Below are 21,269 nucleotides of genomic sequence, written 5' to 3'. Positions count from 1 at the left end.
GTAGGAACAAAATGAGGGTCTACACTTCCTTTCATCTCTCAACACCTAGAAATAATTAAAAGGAAAGCAACTGTTATCCCTTCCACCTAAAAATAAACAAAAAACTTTTCGAATTTTCATTGCCATTTCATTTTATGAGAGAAAATACAATTTCTCAGTGTTAACATATACAATTCTCAATATATATTAACACTTGGATGTGGTTTTTCCCATGTGTTGACTTATAAATAAAGTCATGCTATTTATTTGTTTTATGCAGTCGTAATTTGGAGTCAGAACTATTAATACATGTTGGTTAAACCAGGGCTATATATCTTTGGACCTTGGCTACAAAATGAATGTGCCATGATTTATTGCAGTTTTGCTACGTACAAATTCTGTTTACTTATATGACATTTAAGTTAAAAGAATTACTTCAATTTCATTTAGCACATAAAGGTTGGTTTAGTGGGGAATAATAAGATTTAATTAACTGATAATGGTAATTACCAATGTGCTGATGATAACAATACGAGCATGCTTTTTCAAAAATACTTTAAAATGTCTAAGGAACCTTCCAGAAGAAAACATTAACTATTGTAAAACTGGAGAAAGTGGCCTCTTCACTGAGTGGCAATACAAGTAAGGCAATGAAAATAAGACATATGTAACTTTCTATCAACTTACATTGCTGGTTTTATAGCTGTATAAATTAAGTAAACCTAGAGATAAACTAAATATTATAGAATAAACTGATTCACAAGAAACTAAATATTTCAGAAAAAATAAACTGATTCACAAGAAATGACTCTTGAAAGTATGAAAATTTATGGATATAGTATAAAATAAATGTTTGGAGATTATAATTTGTGAAAAGTCTTAACATAGGAAGAGACCTCCCTATCCCCTAAGCATATCAGGTTAGAAAGAAAAGGATGATAGAACCCTTTGCAGTTCCTTAAAAACCGGTATTGATCAACACACAATGTGAAGTGGTAAAGTTCTGAGAGCGAAAAAATTAAGACAAACTTAAAGTACCTTAAGCTTTCTATGATGGATGCCTTTGTCATCTTTCTGTAATACTAATTTTCTCAATTCTTTGTTCTCCTTTTCTAGCCGTTCCAAGATTCTCTGGTACTTTAACTGCAACAAAATAATACACATAACTTTATAAGAAAGAGATGGGTTAAAAAACAGCATTAAGTGTAAATTAAAATCTTCCAAGATCCTGAAGCAATATCTCCTGTCTACTTAAAATGAATTATTTCATTTAAAAGTCATCTATGAAAATGTTTAACAAATAAATTATGAATATTATCTCAAACAATGAACTTCATTATAGTTTTCTATTTCAATTGGCATTTTGTTTGGAAAAGTCTTTGCTGTTTACGTTGAAGAAATTATTAAAAATACTAAAAATGAAAGAAGTTGAAGAAGGAAGTTCTTAAGTATACTCTACGAAGCAATATTTCCTATTACAACAAAATTTTAAGTCTTCATTAAAGGGACATTTGACAAAAACTCAAACTCTTCCCATCCCCCATATTATTTTATAAAAATGATACAAAATAAAAATAGCTAACAGTACCTGACCATGTAGTATGTGACAGGCCCTTTACTGACTGTTTCACCTGCATTAACTCCCGTAAGCCTTCAAGTGAGGCAAAGGTTATACAGATTAGGAATCAGAGGTCAGGGATGCTTGGTAGCCTATCTAAGGTCACAGAGTTTTGAATACAGGTCTGAGTTGAGGGGTCAAACTCTTCCAAGTTTTGGTAAGTTTCTGTGGCCAGAAATTACACATTAATTTTTAAAATATTGATATAAGAACAATTTAAAGAAAACTAATACATTTAGACAGGCTTTTTTGTCAAAGTAGATGCTTGGCTACACAATGTTCTTCTCAAATAAATGTGATCCTTTTCTAATTGGCCTTCTCTGTTTGTACACTATTATTTCTTCTCTAAACATTAACAATGTTCAGAAAACTATTAAGAATTACTCTTTCCTATAACCAACTGGATGTTTATGTCCAACTTACAATAACATGACTCTTATAATGGAAAATATTTCTTAGAAAATATGTTAGGTTGTTATAATCTTCCAAGCATACAGTAAATAACAAGAGATCATGGCTCTATCCTCAGAGAATGTCCAGCTTAAGCCAAATTAAAGAAAATATTATGTAACTGAACAATATAGTATGAGACAGGTAGAACTACAGGCTAGATTCTATTATAAATGTATTTTACAGAATTTGTTCATCTATCTGCAGTAATAGTATATATAACAAAATACTGGTAGTTATCTAAGAATTAGATCTGTGCTGTCTAATATGGATGGTAGCCACTAGCCACATGCAGGTACTGAGCACTTGAAATGTGGCTAGTCTGAATGGAGATGAGTTAAGTATAAAATACACACCAGATTTCTATAATTCAGTAAAAATACATAAACACCACATGAATATTTTTTATACTAATTAGATGTTTAAATGATATTATTTTAGATCTGCTGGGTTAAATTTATTATTAACATCAAAATTCTATTTCTTTTCAGCCTTATTTTAATGTAAAAATTTTAAAGTACATGGCTTGCATTATATTTCTACTGGACACTACTGATATAGATAACGCTATTATTACATCATGAACTCTCCATCGAGTGTTTGTGTCAATGCCTAGCAGCTGACAACAACTGTACAAATTGAAGGGTTGATATCAACAGGTATATATAGGGGTGGTAGGATTTCCACTGGCTCGCTTCTTGGTAAATATGGAATCAATTATGGGGTCTACATTTTCTGGGGCTGGAAACACTCTTTAGTACAGGTGCCAATCTGCAGTCTTCCTACAGAGATGTGCTGCTGGGTCATCCTGCAAAGACGTCTAGACCAGTAATTCTCAAACTTAAGAATTCATCAGAATCACTTGAGGGTTTTTAAGAACAAAGATTGCTCAGTTCTACACCCAGAGCTTCCCACTCAGTGCAGATGGGATGGGACCAATAATCTGCATTTCCAACAAGTTCCCAAAGGACATAACTGATGCTAATGCTGCAGAGACCACATTCTGAGGCCAATGATTCTTAATCCCTGGCTGCAGATTGTAATCACCTGGCTGGGAAGCCATAACAAATATATACAGTGCTGCTCAGAGCACACACAATTCTAACGTATAGTCAAGTGTAAGAATAATGCACAGATATTAAGAAAACCTGGGACTCAAAATATACTAGTTCCTAATTTCATCTAGATTGTCCTTGTTGTATTTTTTTCCCCTAAAAAGAGAGAGCCAATAAGTCTTTTTAACTTATTCTTAATTACTGCATATCATTGTATCTACATAGAATAACTAAAGATAGAGTGGGTGATAGGGCAATTTTTCACTAGACTGTTACCTACTCAATTACACTGCACAGAACAAGTCTTTAATGATAATTGTTATCATCAATTATAAGAGAATAGGTTTTCATAGTAGTGTTATAAATACCTTTGGAAAGGTTATTATCTGATTGGCTTTGGGCTTCAGAGAAGAACTGTGGTAGACTCAACTCCAATTTCTTTAACTGTTACTTAATTAGCCTATCAATGTAAAATTGCAAGCTTAGATTTATATAAGGACAGGTCACTTTCCCCAGTTTCTGCTGTAGTTTTTCTTTAAAATTAGAAGCATAAGATTCACTAAAAAATAGGTTTTTACACATAAATTAGTTAATTAAACTTATCAAGTTCCTTCATTATTCCTTATTTCTCAATTAGTTTTTGCATTTTGGGGGGCATCTACTTATAATAATAAGGTTCTATCATTAAACCACTCTAAATTTTGCTTTGTTAAAAAGATAAATTTCCATATCACCAAACTTAGAGTATAAGAAAAACTTTCTGGTTCTTTTCACTCATCAGAATTACCTGGGTATGCAGAAGCTCTTCTTGAAGTTGGTCTATTTTCTCTTTGTCTGACACCTAAATGTTTAAAATAAATAATTTTATTTGAGTAGAATTAGGTTTATATAGAATATACAGTAAGTTAATGTTTTTAAAAAAGCATTTTTAAGAGTGAAAACTACTGGCTTTATATGGATATTTAATCAAAGCAAATTTTAAATCAAATGCTTATTTAAGTAAAAAAATCTTATTCATCAATTAAAAAAAGCTCATCAAAATTTTATATTAAGTGAAAACCTTAAAAAGAAACCATCTTCCTATTGCCATTCTAGTCATATATGGCTGGCTTGTTAGAAAAATAAGAAAGCAACACATATGGTTACTATATTCTTGATAGGTTATTTTGTACTCAAGCACAGGGACTTGGATGCTTGGAGAAATAAGGCAATGATATCCTTACAGAAATGTTTCGGGAAGTCAGACACATGTTATCATTCACAGCTACTGAAAAGTTCATTGGTCATAGTGTATCTTTAAGCAAACACTATCCATTTCTATTCTGTAAGTAGGAAAGTGTTTAATAAATGCAAAGAACAACTTGCATTTTCAGAGCTTTAAGTGGAGCCAGATGCTTGTTTTTAAATTCAGTTCCAATGCAAGATCTGCTAACCCATAAAAAAAAAAAAACCCATAAAGCGAGTGCATCAGGAGCAATGAAGTTGAGTAAAGCAACTAAAATTGATTTGAACATAAAACAAAAGTAGGATAAAATCCACAGGTATTGGGGAAACTACTCCAAATTGTTATTAATGCTAATAGTTCTAAGATAAAATATTCAAAACAACAAAAAACTTTATTCTATAACAGGCTTTAAAGTAGTCACAATTCCAAATATAAAACACGATAATCAACTGTAATTAAAATGATGTCATTTATGACAAATACATGTAACTGTACTTCGACTCCTTGGTGAGATGCCGAAGTTGCCATTCTCAGTCTTTCAAAATAATTATCTAATTTCTGATACTCAAAATTTTTAGAGATGATTTTATTCCATAGGAGACAAAAATCAAGTTAAAATTCATGTAAATCTTTATTCATCTTTATTCATTGGCTATTTAAGCAGTCAAGACATCATGGTAGCAAATATATATGAAAACATTCTAAATGATTTGCTTATTGAGGTAGACGTTAATAACTCTTATCCATGCAATAAAGTTATTTTGAGATTTTAATTCCTACTTCCAAATAATTTATCAAAATTTCCCTCAAAATTCTTTTAAATAAAAATGACAATACTTGCTAGAAATGATAGGTATGTATCATTTTTTCCTAAAAAGCCTATGTCTAAAAATTCTAAATTTGATTTGGTAATTAGAAAAACGATAATGTAAAACAAACTTTGCCAGAGACTTGTGGATAGAAGTGTTTTTCATTTGACTATGTGTTTGTGTCAAATGGACAAGAATTATTAATCGTCTCCTAAAATGTGAGGAAACAAGCACATTGGGGAGGAGCCCACAACCCAAAGAACAAAATTTTAAAGGCCAATGAAGAAATATATAATTCCATATTTTGACCATATGGCATGCCATCATACTGTAATAGTATGGTCATAAAAATTTTGTTATGCAGATTATATTCCCAATTCATTTTGAAAGTTTCTCTGATTTACTGTTCTGTTAACTATTCATCCAACTGCAGTTAAATTAGTATGAAAAGTATAAACAATATTAGTGTAAACTGTTTCAGTTTTAGATGTGAATATTTAATGATTTCATGCAATATATCCTAAATTACAGTAGAAAATCCGACATTTCTCTATATCTGGGGCAGTAATTAAGAAACTAATACAATTACACAAAGTTAGAATGTTTACTATAAGCCAAGCACTATAAAAGGTTACCTTGATAATTTGGTAAAATAAAAAGGATATATAAAGAGTTAAAATGATATAAGGTTATTAGAACATTACAAATACAATCTTTATGCTAATATTAGTATTTAGTAACAATGACTGTTAAGATTTTCATAAATTTGGATTTTTAGGAATATTTAAATTTATCATGTGCCCTTCTGGCACGACTGTTAGGAACAACTCATGCACAGTTTTACCAATACACTTCCTATCTGCTTAGTTTAATGTTAAATTAAAAGATTAATGTTGTTATATAAAAGACAGGTGATGGTGGAATCAAGAATTAGACCTAATATTTTCTAGCAAACAAAATCAAAACATTTAGGTTCACAAAATAAATATTAAAGATTAATGATAAGATACTTTTACATATTTTCTTAAGAGAATACTACATGCTATTCTTAGTCTATCATTTATTTGAGGTCTTAACTAGCAACCTGGGTATATTTTATTTTGATGCACTTTACTGGTAAAATTCAGCTACTTACAGTAAGTTCTTGTCCTGCTGTTTAATATATTTAGTTTTCATTATGAAATTAATTTAAAACTCACCCTGACAGAAATGGGTATCAATAGTCTTGAAACCAGAGCTTTTCTACAATTCCAGGGCTGTAAAATTGATGGAGAAAGAGCGGAACCCTCTGCAGAAACAAGCTAAAGCTGAAAGAGAAAAACCTTTACTAGCTCCTCACAAAAACAAGCCTGATTTTTAAATTTTAAATATTTCTTCCTACTAAGCAATTGTGGACATTCTGAAATACAGAAATGCATAAGACTCATAAAAATTTTTATGTATGTGTACATATTCACAGGAGGCAAACCTATCAATGGCAGTCTTAATCTACTGTCTCTGCATGAGCTCCTTTGCTCAGATGATACAGGGTAAATCTATTAGCTGCTACTAATAAGATATAAATAATGAAGGCCTACTTACATTTTCAAGGTGTAATAAGAAATAATGATCAAAAAGCAACAAAAAGTAGCTGTAGCTTTGTACCTCAAGCAAACCTCAAATGCTTGGAATGATAAAAATCTCATCAAATTAGGATTTTGGTCATTATGACAATGTAGGGCTGAAAAGCCATCTGTGTACTAACTATAGGGGGAACAAAGGGGAAGATACAGTAAGGAAACCATCTTTAAGGACAGTAAAAGGAATGATATTATTATAGAGGAGCATAAATTGTTTTTAGTCTCATTTACTTTCACACAAGGTAACTGCAAAGTGGGCAGGAACAAGCCCTGTTTCGTGCTCTACTTAGTATGCCTTAATAAACAAAACAGATGGAGGCATAGTCCTGCCAGTAGCTCTTTTACAAATGTGTAAATTGAGGAATAAAAGGGTTACATGGATAATCCAATAAATATTAGGAATAGGAAGGATAACCCTAAGCCTGAAAAAAGGCTAGTAAAGTAGGTCCCAAATGAACATTAACCCTTGGCAGTGTAGAAAATAAACAATATTCACTATTGATACTGCTTAAATCATCAGATTCAATAACACATCAATAATCTTAAACTGTATCTTAGAATCTTAAAATAGCAGATCTATAGGACTCATTGCAAATTATTTTACCATTATGAAAAAAACAAGAACTACTAGTAACTAGAGCTATATTCATAATCCTAACTAACATACCAAAACACAGTAGCTCCCTCCCCTTCTTTCTGTAACAAAGCTAAGGAACGGAGGGCTTAGCCTAAGCATCCAACTTGTTACAATATTTAAATGGTACTCTCAACAGCATGAGGAACAGAGAATGTTAAAGCACCATTTAAAGTAAGCCCTCCCTTGGGACTTCCCTGGTGGCACAGTGGTTAAGAATCCGCCTGCCAATGCAGGGGACACAGGTTCAATCCCTGGTCTGGGAGGATCCCACATGCTGCAGAGCAACTAAGTCCGTGTGCCACAACTACTAAGCCTGCTCTCTAGAGCCCGTGAGCCACAACTACTGAGCCCACGCCCCGCAACTACTGAAGCCCATGCACTCTAGGGCCCGGGTGCTGCAACTACTGAGCCCGCGCACATAGAGCCTGTGCTCCGCAACAAGAGAAGCCACTGCAATGAGAAGCCTGCACACCGCAATGAAGAGTAGCCTCCACTCACCACAACTAGAGAAAACCCACGCACAGCAACGAAGACCCAACGCAGCCAAAAAAAAAAAAAGTAAGTCCTCCCTTGGTTTAACACAAGTAGGAAAATAACTTGTTTTCTATTTCTACCTATGTTATTCATTCACTGAAAGCTAAACAACATATAGGAGTTGATTCCACAGCCATGGAATTGAGAAAAGCCAGGTAGTGATACTGAAAAAATAAATGAAACTATGATGAGTATTCTCAAGTATTAACCACCACCAAATGCGACAGGGTTAGCCAGCAGAATTATTGCACTAATTATCTATAATATTGGTTGATTTCAATATCAGAACCTACAGGAAGCTAATTATATGACTGAATCTTTTTTCCTGAATAAGATTTGCACCTAACTCCAAAACTTTTCTTATCTAATATATGTAACACAAATAGCTGATTTCAAGATCTTAGAGTATAATTTTTAAATCATTACATACAGTTCATTTGACTCTAGTCTCTTTAGAACATTAACCTTGGGATCTATACTATAGGATCATCTAACAGCCAAAAGTATATCTTTAAGGATTCCTTGGTTGCACCTATAACCAAACATTTGTATACTGTTATGCTGAGTTTTATCAGAATCTGTGTTTTATTGACCAGAATTGTATCAAATTTCCAATGTTCAATCCTTCAGTGGACAAGGTGAAAATTTGTGCTGACTTTATTAATAAATGTGGAAAGTCTTTATACAAATTTATCAAAGTATCTAAGAATAACTTTGCCCCAAAGTTAAGTCAAAATAGTTTCCTTCTGTAAGAAATAACAATTCTCTGTTGATTCATTTTAACTAAAACAAATACATTTCATTCTTTAATTTAACATGGTCATTCACAGTAACCCTTTTCATTTTACAAATGAAAACTTGGAGAATAGACAAGTTGGCTACAAATTTAAGGTGACTCAATAACTGGACCAAGGAAACTACAATTCATAATTCTTATCTAAGTACAAATCCATGAACCCTCACAGATAATCTAATTTTCAGAAAATAAATTCCTATGTTTAATATTTTGGATTTACCTACTCTAGGAAAATTGCATATCTCTTTTATCTTTCATATTTTTACTTTGTCAAAAATAATTTCTCATAATTGGAGTCCATGAATGGATTAAGGTGACATGATCCTGGTAGAAACGGCTGATTAGTGTGAACATATCAGTAGCCCCCTTAAACCATTCATCACCTTGCGCTTCTGTTGGGCATGGCTCGTGCTATATTGGCCTGCGGCTCTGCGTGCTTCCTCTTCATGCTCTTGAATTTGCTGTTGTAAGAGAATGAGCTCACCAAGCAGACCCTGCCATGAGTTTACAACGAGGAGAAGAGGAAAATTGGGGAGGAGAACAATGTTAAACCAAAGGGCACAAGAAAGGAACAGATGTAAGTCAGAGAGGAATGGGTAGCTTATAACAAAAATGGAAACTCAGTTATGCACCTTTAGAGCCACAATATAACTGGGTTCTGTACTACATTTCCATTTTTCTCCTCAGTAAAATTATGTCTCAGAAATATAAAACAGCATAGTTTAATAAGTGAAAAGGAAAATGCAATAAGTGACTGCTGAATAAAACGAGCCAGATATATAATATCAACATACAATAAAACCGAGACTAACTGGAATGCTCAAGGAAGGTGGCACTATAGTTAACTAAATGTCCTAGTAACAGAAAAATTGAGAAAACAAATACTTCAACCCTTATTTTTGAATTGCCAATACGAACTTGTGTATGCTCCTGACTTGATACATATGGGGGAAAAAACAAAACTGATTTTTGAACAGTGTTGATTTCAAAGGTCTGAATCTTCTAATTCTCAACCATAAGTTTCATAAGACTAAATGCAGAATACATAATAGCTTAATCACTTATTAAATTATTATTCTTCAGTTTTCCTTGACATCTGATGTCTTCAATTAAAGACCCCTCAAGGGACTTCCCTGGAGGTCCAGTGGTTAAAACTTCAAGCTCCCACTGCAGGGGGCGTGGGTTTGACCCCTGGTCTGGGAACTAAGATCCCACATGCCACCTGGCATGGCCAAAAAGTAAATAAATAAAGATCCTTCAAAACGTAGTTTCGAGCATCAAGTTAATCAAGGTTTTACATTAATTCATAATTTTACATGTCTACACACAGAATCTTACTTGATTAAAATTTAAGGGTTTTTTTTTTGCAAATTAAAAAATAATTTTTTGAGGTACTGTTATAGCTTTATACAACATCAAATAAGTAGTCTGACTGAATTTTCACTTTTTATGAGCTGTTTTGACATTAAATAAAAATGGTCTCTGAGAATATAACCAAGGATATATCAATTACTAAAGCACAAGTTCAATAAAATAACATAATTAAGATATGGAGATAATATAGTTACTATGAAAATGAAAATAAAACAAAACCCAGTTTGGACCTATGCACAAAATAATCATCATTTCTATGTTTAAAATTCATTCCATTTAATAATCATGAAATGTTCATCTGATACAATATATTCACTTGTGACATGAAACTAAAATACATGTCATTTTCTGTACAGTGTTTTTAATTGCTGTCTATTAGATAATCAACCTCAAGAAATGTAGGAGAAAAAACAACTAGGAATTGACAATGTCAGGAACCTTATATTTTCTCAGTTAGAAACCCTAAAAAGGCAAAGTTCCAATGAATGAGGTCACTCTTTAACTTGCACAAGAATAGTTTACCTGGGAGAACAATTTTTACCAAGTTGTAAAAATTATTATAAAAAGAATTAGGAAAACTAATACTCATTAAAATAATCTAAATTAGGAGTTTCAAATAGCTTCACAGCTTTATAAAATAACTGCCAAAAATATTTTATTTTGTATAGTACAATTATAAAGTTTCTTAAAATGAAATATTGGTTAACATTACATTCAAATTTTAATTAGTAGACTCACCTGGAGGCTTAATAACTTAGTTTATATAATCCAAAGATTTATATAAATAAAAAAGTTTACCGGAAAAGAAATAAATACAAATAGAAAAGCTGTATTACAGTAAAGCACTTTAAATTAAGGGAAATATTTGCAAACAATTAGGGGGATTTTTATTTTGTTTGATTCTTAGTTTTAATACATTAAGTTATACCAACATAATGAAACTGGTTGACTTACTATATAAATCAAAGGATGAAACTAGTTGATATTTCTTCATGAAAAGTAAGAGAACATCAAAGTGGCAAGTAACATAACTGAAATTTCAACATTTGTTTCCAAATTCAATAGTACAAAATATATTTATAAAAATCTGTGGTTATCTTTTAACATGTATCTTTTAAATAAATACTGTTATGGTCATTGATAAATCTATCAAAGAAATGCAATGCCAACTCACTACCCTCATCATTCCCATAATTTTTTATGTCCTTTTTTTTCATTTTTTTTTATCACTGCCTTTCATCAAGCAGAAAGAAAAGTAACCCAACTCATTTTTATTCATTTAGTCATTTATCATAATCACTTCTTCTACTCATCCAAGTGTTCAGACATCTCAGAACAGTTCCCTTTTAAAGAAGGCTTCCCATGTTGGCTTACACATTAGTGTATCTGTGCTTTAATTAACATAACATCCAGTAGTATAAGTTATAAAATGCCAAAGCAGTGAGAAAACATTCCACATTTCTTAACTGTGCTGGTCTATCAGGCACAGGATTCTTGTTTATTCATAGCTTAAACACCCCTCCTTCATCCACTGCTTATATGTACATAAAAATTGTATGGTAAATATCTAATATCTATTACAAGAAAAACACCCTCTCTTTCTAGTGACACCTCACTTTCCTTCCAAGTCTGTTACTGAACCACTTTTATGTGAAGGTAGTTGAAATTAACTGTTACTTCCTGAAAAAAGTAGGAAGAAAACAAGAATTAGACACAGAAAAAGCTATATACACTATACTAAAAAAGGTTACCTTTATCCAATTTTAGACATCAAATCTCACCCTAAGCACAGCTGGATTAGCTTTTAAAGCTAAGGCTTGTGGAATAAGGAAGGGAAAAATGTGTGTGCCTCCTGTGCAAGATGAGGCATTTGTTCATGCCTCCTTACATGAACAGAACACTTCTACTCAATAAATATTTTCCCAAGCTCAGACATTCTTCTCTCAAGAAATAGCACATAATTGTTTTTTAAATGATATATATTACATTAAAAATGTACTAACTGTGGTCTTTAACAATAGTTATTGTAAACAACCACAGATGAATACTCTCTATACATCTCTTGGTTACTGTCAATTTGACACTGCAGCTCTCATAGTCCCATATTTCATGTACAGTGTTCTCGGGTTTTTAAAAAAGTATAATGTCAGACCAAGAAAATCAGTGATAACTCCAGAAACCAAAATATCAACTAAAAATGCTGCAAATACCTCTAGAAGTTGATAAGCTTGTTAGAAAATATTTTTTTAAATCTTGAAATTATGACTCATTCTTATGTGAATACATTTAAAATGCTATATTTTTGGGAATTCCCTGGCAGTCCAGTGGTTGGCACTTGGCACTCTCACTGCTGGGGTTCGATCCTTGGTTGGGGAACTAAGATCCCGCAACCTGGGAGGCATGGCCAAAAAAATAAAATAAAATAAAATAAAATACTGGGTTGGCCAAAAAGTTTGTTTGGGTTTTTCTGTAAGATATGGAAAAACCCAAAAGAACTTTTTGGCCAACCCAATACTATATTTTTAACAGTATTCTAAAGGGCCCATACCTTGTTTGTTTTTATACCTAGCACACAGAATAAGGCCTGACACGTTAGATGTGTTATGGCCAGCATCTAGGATAGGGCTTGGCCCATGTCTGCTGCTTGAATGAATTAAATGATAACCTACTTTTACCTAAAAATGCATACAAAGTTTACAGCATAAAATCCAAATTGGGTTTCCTAAAAATTGCCTATTCTGTAAGTAAGCTACACATCAACCCTACAGTCCATTTTCCCACTTATCACAATTCCCAGAACAGATTCAACAGGAATTAAGAAAAGGGGAGGAAATTAATCAAATAATGTTAATATGCTAACTCATGGAATAATTCAAAGTGTTAGATGGTAATAATCATCATTGTTATTATCATCATATTAATATTTATTTAGTTTTATCATGTGCCAAGATCTTGTGCTACAGGGCTTTACGAAATGCTCACAATAACCCTTATCAGGTAGGGTTCCCTCTATTACTGAAGAGGAAACCAGAAACTCAGAGAAGCTAAGGAACTTATCCAAGGTCACAAAGCTCAGAAAATAGGAAGGAGAGAGTCTGAATACAGGCAGTGTGACTCCAAAGTCTGCACCTGATACCTGTTAGCTCTACAGTCACTATTTTCAAAGTGCCTTTGACCCTTCACATTCAATTTACATTTAAATGAGGAAAATGGTAAAACTATAATATTTTGGAGGGCAAACGTAAATTACTCTTTAGAGAAGGAGTTGACAAAGTACAGTGGGCTACCTGAGTAGTCCTAGAGACCATAGGGCTTGCAAACCTAAAATATTTACCATCTGGCCTCTAAGGAAAAGCTTGCCAACCCCTGCTTTATTAGTTTTAAAAGTAACTTGGGTCCAGAAAAGAACTTCATGAAAGTGAAGACTTCTTTCCCCTTCCATTTAAAAAATATTCCTAGGCACTAAACTACTTTTCAAAGTTTGAATAATTCTGCTATTTCATTAGCTAAAAAGATCTATTTTCCTATTTTCCTCCCTCCCAGTAATATATAATTCAGCTCAAGATATTTACAGCCAACTAAAATATGTTTATTATTGGATATCAGAAAGAAGTATGTCTTTCTACTTGAATTATTTAATTTGCTCCAATTGAGAAATATCATATCCTATTTTACTATTTGGACAATTTCTAAAAATAATAATTTTAAGAGATGAACAAATCAGTCTATTACCAATAGTTTTTATCGATATTACAATTTCTACCAAATCCCCTTTGTTCTAAATTATTACCTAAAAACAGTGTTATGTACACAGTATATATTTAATGTTTTTTAAATGACATAAAAATGCAATATGCTTATTATTAAGGAATAAAACAAGTATCTAACCAAGTATAGTTGCCAATTGTTAGCTGCTCAGGAAACCTAAGTTTCCTGAATCTGCAGCTATTTCATGGTGCTGGTTGTGAGAATTTCATTTTGCCACAGTTTACATTATTTGTTGCATGAGGAATCCCAGAAATGTAAGTCCTACTTAAGCAACGCTGCTTTGTTACAACTCAGAATTCCGAGTATAAGTGCTACCTTCACATTCTTGCTCTCCTCAACAGTTGTCAAATATTGAAGGCCAGGAGAAATTCAAAGGTAATCAGAGCAAAAAGATACATTACATAAAATCTTTGGGCCCACTCTTGTTAGCATTAATCAAATTTGCTTACTTTAAATTAGACTTTTACTGAGTTAAATCAACGGACGAATTGTGTTAAGAGTTCAGCATTATCCTAGGTGCTCTGAGAACAGAGATTTTGTGATAGAAATAGCCTATTAAACAGTAAGAATGAAAGCCAAAGTAAATACTGTTTCATCTGTCAAATGTTTTAAATTGTTAAGAGAATAATTATTGGGACTAAAATGGTTATGGAAGGCGTCACAAAGGTGACAACTGAACTGGGCTTTCAGGATGAGTGGAAATTAGGCAGAGAAAAGGGAAGAGAGATATTTCAGAGGGTAGGTATAAAATAAGTAAAGCCACACAAATAAGAATTACAGTAACATGGAAAGGAAGAGCATTACTATTTAATGATTATTTTTAAAGAGTAACAATACTTTTTATGATTTGGACTTCAAATATTTTCTGTAAATTATAAATGGGCTTGTAACCTTCAGAATGACCATATTCCTTACTTCTATGAGAAGTTTATGAGCAATCAGAAACATGATAGAACAAAAGCACAGATAATGTCTCATTTAGCAAATTAATTTTCACTAGAACACAACAATGTTACTGAATCTAAAAAAAGGAGATACACTAAGTGGTCCTGTCACCTGTATATACTATGACCGATATACAGAAATCTACTGACTTATAAACCAGGTGAGTCCATTAATTCACTAAAAAAGGCTTGCCACTCCAATTCCGAATTTGTCTTCAGGTAGTTCTAAAGGTCTCCAGGTCTCAAGAATATTATTCAGGTCACACTAAGGGCTCTTTCTAGTATTTTTCTATAGTGAACACAAGTTTAAAAATTTTTGATTAACTAAAAGCATTTACTAAAATGTGGTTTCAGTATTTTTCCCTTTTTTATTTATCAAGAACTTTGGATAAACATAACTACTGTCCACAAACTGAACGGATATAAATCCAGGCAAAATCAAAGAAACTTGATGTTTAGTTAGCCTGTGTAGCATTATGTAGGAATACATGCTTTTTGAAGACCTCAATCACAACTTTCCAGAACACCTAAAAGTCTAGTGACCACAGACTGCGAACCACAGGTAATCTGTCTATTGTGTGGTTCACTCTGCCTGACTCAAGTCAATCTGGCATCTGTGTTCCTGCAACTCCCTGTCACTTTCACTTCAGTTGACTTAGAAAGGTTCCTAATTGTCCCTCTACTTGCCAGCACTTTTCCAGATGTGTTCTCTTATTAGAAAGAACAAGTTTTTCTTTTTACTTCTAGTCGAAATGTTTTTAATTTATTACCACATAAAAAAAATCTGATTCACATTTACTTTTACATTTCTAATAGAAGTCTAGCCAGAAACTTTGGTATAAACCCAACAATCATTAAGCTAAGGCATGAGCACCATTTTAAATCTTGGGGCTCTCAGACACCAGACTGAACCAATCAAAAAGGTATCACCTGAACTCTGGATGCCATCCTACCACCTCTGATTATTGCCCAAATTTTCAAATTTGATGCTTTAGAATAATTTCAAAAAGGCTTCTGCTAAGGTCTCCCTTTCCATGCTTACATTCAACCATCAACTTACAGACAAGTCTCTTACAATCAGTTTATCTGCGTCTTGTCTGAGTAGTTCATTATTTTCAAATATCACAGGTAACAGTCAAGCCTTGAAAACATAATGCTGCATATTAATAAAATTTAAAACCACTAGTTGAGGTTGAAAATACTTTTTCTGTATAGTAAACATTTATACTAGCATTTAATACTATCTGATTTAAGCTATAATGAAAATGGCTTAATTTATGACAAATAGTTGTAAATAATTGGTGCGTTTTTAATGGGCAAGATAATCACCATCAATTATGAAAAAGTTAAGAATAGTCTACAACAGCACTTATCTTCAAGCAAAGTAAATTATAAAATAAAGCAATAAATTTGCTCTCATGTCTACTGTATAAAATAAAATCTGTAAATATAAATAAATTCCCAGAGATCGGTTCTCTTGTTTCTTCTATACTGCAGACCTCTTGATCATTTATCAGTTACTACTCATTTATCACCTTAGCAGGATTTTAAGGGAATTATCTGTCAGGTCCTAAACAGGATTCTCATTTACCAAAACAATCCTAGGCCATATCAGAAAAGAAGAGAGATGCAAGCCTCCCCTAACCGATCTAGGCAACAAGAAATCCTGTCGCTCAAAAACCATACTACCATACTTGTAACAGGGGTTCCTTCTCCCCAGTTAGATTAGCTTTTCTATGCACATTAAGTCTATCTGCATTAAGGGCCAAGGGCTTGGCTCAAAATAAGCTGTGCATCATAGGCTAATTTCTATTCAAATTTTTCTTCCCAGTAGCATGTATAGTCAAGGGTATCTCTTGGTTAAAATAATGCCAGTGGAAAAGGTTATCAAAAATGATCAAGTTAAAAGGCAAACACACACACACGTATACACATACATTTTGAAAAATGTTTTCTCCAAAAGATCAAGTTAAAAGACAAAAGAAAAAAAATCTTTTGAAATATAATTAAAACTTGGAATATCATGTAAAAAGCTCAAAGTTGAAGGACAGGAAACAAGATGGAAATCTACACATAGGAATTACTTTCTTCCTGCTTCCCCAAAAAACATAAAATTATTTACCTCAATGATTTAAAACCATAATAACCTTCATCATTTAATTTTTAAATGTTCATGGAGTATTTTTTCCAGATATTTATTTATCTAGGTTATTATTAAAAAAAAAACAAAAACTTCCAAGGAATCAGTTATCTTACTAATTTCAAAAGATGAAAAAAGTGAAGAGTAAGACAATATCAGGTTAACATATGAATATAAATACACAACAATGCATGTTATTCTACATCAGCAATTCTCCTAAAAGTTTCATATGGGTTTTAATGCATGAATTGAAATTAACATATCCTAAATAACCCCATACGTAATTCTGTTGACTATCAATGTAACAGAAGTCTATTTATCCCTTAGTAACAAACTTGCTACTCCCTTAATATTTCCCCTAACTGTATATCATGAAACATTAGTCCCTAAAAGGTATTCATGGAAAAAGGGTTTTGTTGCTAAATAAATCTGGAAAACCCTGCACACTTTGACTTCTCTCAGAGATTCACAATGCACATGCATATATTAAGGTCTGAGAAATCCTAGGGAAAAGAAAAGAAGCCTGTTTGTTTTATTTATACCAGCTTTCCCCCACACATATTTAACAACAAAACCCTTTGTTGGGGACAACCCTGGAAACTAATATTTCACAGACATATTTGAGGGAAACTAGCTTCTCCAATTATATTTCCAGAACTGCTGAATAATACCTTGCATTTTGTACCAAGAATAATAACAATACCTCCACTGGATGCTTTTATGTTTGCTTCTCGGATGTTACCATTTTCAGATCTTCCAGGGTAGGTAAAAACTTTTAAAAATCTTTCAAGACTATCTATGTGAAGAATGCTCCTTTATACGTACCTTTCTATAACGCTTGTCACTTTCAGACCCGGGATCTGTCGCTCTAAATGCTGTTTCTCCAGGTGAACCTTAAAGATAAATATGCAGTCCTTTAAATTCTCCAGTGAAGTCAATAGCCTAAACTAAATCCAAATTATGTTTAGTCGGTTGAAAGATAAAAGGATTTTTAGAGCAAAAAACACTTTTTGGAAAGCTATTCTTATTTTAAGGAATGCAGTGGTAACCTAAGAAAAAAATTTTCAAAACCATTATAGGACATGTTTAACAGATTTTTTAAAATATCACTGAAAATTACAATAAAAAATAAGGCTATCTTTGATAAGGATTATTTTACATGAGAGTACTTACAGTTCAGCCATACACTACTGCCGTTACAGACCATATACAGTAAAAAAATTAAATTAAAAATGTCAACTGTGACAGGACAGATGAGACAAACTAAAATGACTTTCGTTTCAATTATCAGAAACAATCAGATCAGGTTCAAGAAAATATTTTGGTTAAGCAAACTTTCTTTTTAATAGCTTTAATCTTATAATATAGACACACATATTTAGGAATTTTAGTTTTACCACAAAAAAATTATTTTATTATTTCCACCTAAAGGATAATGAATTTGCCCAATATAATTCTGACATTTTAAAATTCAGCATAAGCAATATTATAAATTTGGTCTGCAATTTTATTTGCAGCTAGTTTATTAGATGCATTTAAAAGGCATGTTAAGATCAGCAAAAATATCTGTTTACACACCTAACAAGAGAAGTAGGTCAGAAGCTTCTATGGTTTCACTAACCAATTTGTGACCTGTGAAAAATCAGCAAAGGGGGAAATAGAAATGTAAAATTTAACAATGAGCAAACAAAGATGTCTGAGACCTCAGATTTATATCATGATAGGGCAGAATTGGGCAAATACACCAGAACTAACCTTAGTAAATTCTACTCATTATGGTCCGTTATAATTAAATTTGTTTCAAAATCACCAAATCGGCTCTAAGCAATTATGAACAGCAAACACATAGGAAGTATCATCTACTTGTCAAGAACAAGTGATTTATTTTTCCCTCACTGACTAAAGCCAAGCATGTTTAAGTTCTTGCAAATTTTCATTTTGTTGGGCTAAACAAAAATTAAAACCACGGGGACTTCCCTGGTGGTCCAGTGGTTAAGACTCCGTGCTTCCACTGCAGGGGGCACAGGTTCGACCCCTGGTCAGGGAACTAAGATCCCGTGTGCCGCATGGCGCGGCCAAAAAATAAAAATAAATTAAAAAAATTGTAAAACCACAGAGCAACAAAACTTCGTGTTTATCCTTTTATCAAAAACCTGGCTTTTATTTGTACTAAATATCTTCATTTAAAAGATGGACATAGGGACTTCCCTGGTGGTGCAGTGGCTGAGAATCCGCCTACCAATGCAGGGGACACAGGTTCAAGCCCTGATCCAGGAAGATCCCACATGCCGCGGAGCAACCAAGCCAGTGAGCCACAACTACTGAGCCCACGCTCTAGAGCCCGCGAGCCACAACTACTGAGCCCACGTGCCACAACTACTGAAGCCCGCGTGCCTAGAGCCCGTGCTCCGCAACAAAAGAAGCCACTGCAATGAAAAGCCCGCCTGCTGCAAGGAAGAGTAGCCCCCGCTCGCCGCAACTAGAGGAAGCCCGCGTGCAGCAATGAAGACCCAACACAGCCAAAAATAAATAAACAAAATAAATAAATTTATTTTTTAAAATGTTAATTTAAAATAATAAATAAATAAATAAAAGATGGAAATAAACAAATGAATACATTTTAAGTATTTTTCCTCTGTGTTTCCCGACATTTTAAACGAGATCAAACACACGTCCTTCCTTACCTGTGGTGAAAAAGTCCTTCAATAAGCTGAGGCTTTCAACAATCTTGTCAAAGTCGGGTGCCAATTTTGCAAGGTCCTCTGAATCAGGAAGGGCTTTTCTAATTTTCTCTGGAGAAGAGAAAAGAAATAGTCTCAAAATAAGAATTTGACTATTGAAACACTCATACAATTTAAATAATCATATATAAACTTAAATTTAAATATTTTTTCCATTTTTCTCCCTATTCCAACTACAACTGCTACGTATATCTGAAACAATGTGTTATTCTGATGATCTTCGACAAGCCATGAAAATTTTTAAAAAAAGACTCACCAAACATACGGTTTAGAGGGTTAACTTCGATTTATAAGTTAAATGCCTTGAGACAGAAGCACTGTATAAATGTTAACACTGGATTGGAATCAGAAGTATTTTTTGGGAGGAAGTCACAGCAGAAAGGCAATGAATCAAAGAAAAAAGAAAAAATATCTTTTGTAGCACCTGACCTGAATTAAAAAAAAAGTGATGAAATCCCAGTTCAAGTTTAACAACAGAATTCCATTACTTTTCTCTCTCCTTTTGTATTCCCTAGGAAGACTTACACTTGTTACCACTTCAAAAAAACTGTCTCTGAACCCAAGACAAGCCATTACTTTTATTATTGCTAGCTTTATTTACAAAGTGATCAAGTATTTATTTTTGTTTACAAATACTCAACAATTTTGTCAAAGTTTGGTACAACTTTACAGTGTCTTCTGAGTTAGGAAGGGCTTTTCTAATTTTCTCTGAAGAAGATAAAACACACAGTTTCTCAAAATAAGAATATGTATTAGGTCTTATTCTAAGTGCTATAAAAGCATTAACTTGTTTAATCTTCATGTCAATGCTACAAAACAGTTCTCATCAACCCCATTTTACAGACAAGGAATGAGGCACAGAGGTTAAGTAACAGGACCTGCACATACAGCAAAGTGGGGGAGTCAGGTTTAAGCCTAGATGGTCTAGCTTCAGAACCCAGGCTTGCAGTCACTACGGCGTGGGACTAGTGAATGCATAACATTAAAAGCTCTTCTCATAAACGTTAGAAAAATAATTTGAAGGAGTGCTTTTCCTGTAAATATCTTTGTCAATGTAACAATTTTATCTTTAAGACAGTGCTGTGAATAGTGCATGCAGAGATTAAATCCACCCCCATATACACCTAAGCTAAAGTCTAAAAAATGTCTACACAAAGTCTTAAAAAAGAGACCTGAGGAAAATAATTTCATCAGAAAAAATCTTTTTCTAAAGATCACCATGAGTTACTGGCAATCATAACTAGCAAATATACTTTTTTTCTCATCTATCTATTATTTGAAAAAGGGAACAATGAAAGACTAACAGGAGAAATTACTCTGGACACTAGCAGGCTTTTAAGGAACCTGGTTACAAAAAGTAGAGGTAACCAAGGTACTCAATCAAAGGGAGCTAGTTAGGTGAAGCACAGTGCATCTGTTCTGGGTAACATCATACAACATTGAAAATGATATTCAAGAAGGCTGCTCGGCAGAGTAGAAAATGCTGACAAATGTGTTAGGTAGCAAAAGACAAGATAGCAAAGTGTATGTTCACTATGACTATATAATTCTTAAAAAGGAAAGTAAAATATTAACCACAT

At 33.0% G+C, this 21,269-nt stretch overlaps 1 protein-coding gene across 4 annotated transcripts in view; it reads right to left on the bottom strand.

The window, feature by feature from the left end:
- OPA1 (OPA1 mitochondrial dynamin like GTPase) overlaps positions 1-21,269 on the bottom strand; it is a 92,676-nt gene that overhangs the window by 65,303 nt on the left and 6,104 nt on the right. Inside the window, exons 4-9 of one of the 4 annotated variants that reach the window (XM_068546453.1) lie at positions 19,633-19,740; positions 18,527-18,580; positions 17,774-17,841; positions 9,106-9,216; positions 3,890-3,943; positions 1,018-1,122 (exon numbers count right to left, since the gene is read on the bottom strand). In XM_068546453.1, coding sequence (XP_068402554.1) covers positions 1,018-1,122; positions 3,890-3,943; positions 9,106-9,216; positions 17,774-17,841; positions 18,527-18,580; positions 19,633-19,740 — 500 coding nt within the window. The remainder of the gene's footprint in view (positions 1-1,017; positions 1,123-3,889; positions 3,944-9,105; positions 9,217-17,773; positions 17,842-18,526; positions 18,581-19,632; positions 19,741-21,269) is intronic. The other 3 variants (XM_068546455.1, XM_068546454.1, XM_068546456.1) reach the window with 3 other exon arrangements.

The sequence above is a fragment of the Eschrichtius robustus genome, chromosome 6 (assembly GCF_028021215.1).
Source record: "Eschrichtius robustus isolate mEscRob2 chromosome 6, mEscRob2.pri, whole genome shotgun sequence".
Taxonomy (NCBI): Eukaryota; Metazoa; Chordata; class Mammalia; order Artiodactyla; family Eschrichtiidae; genus Eschrichtius; species Eschrichtius robustus.
This window is presented reverse-complemented; position numbering and strand designations above follow the sequence as displayed.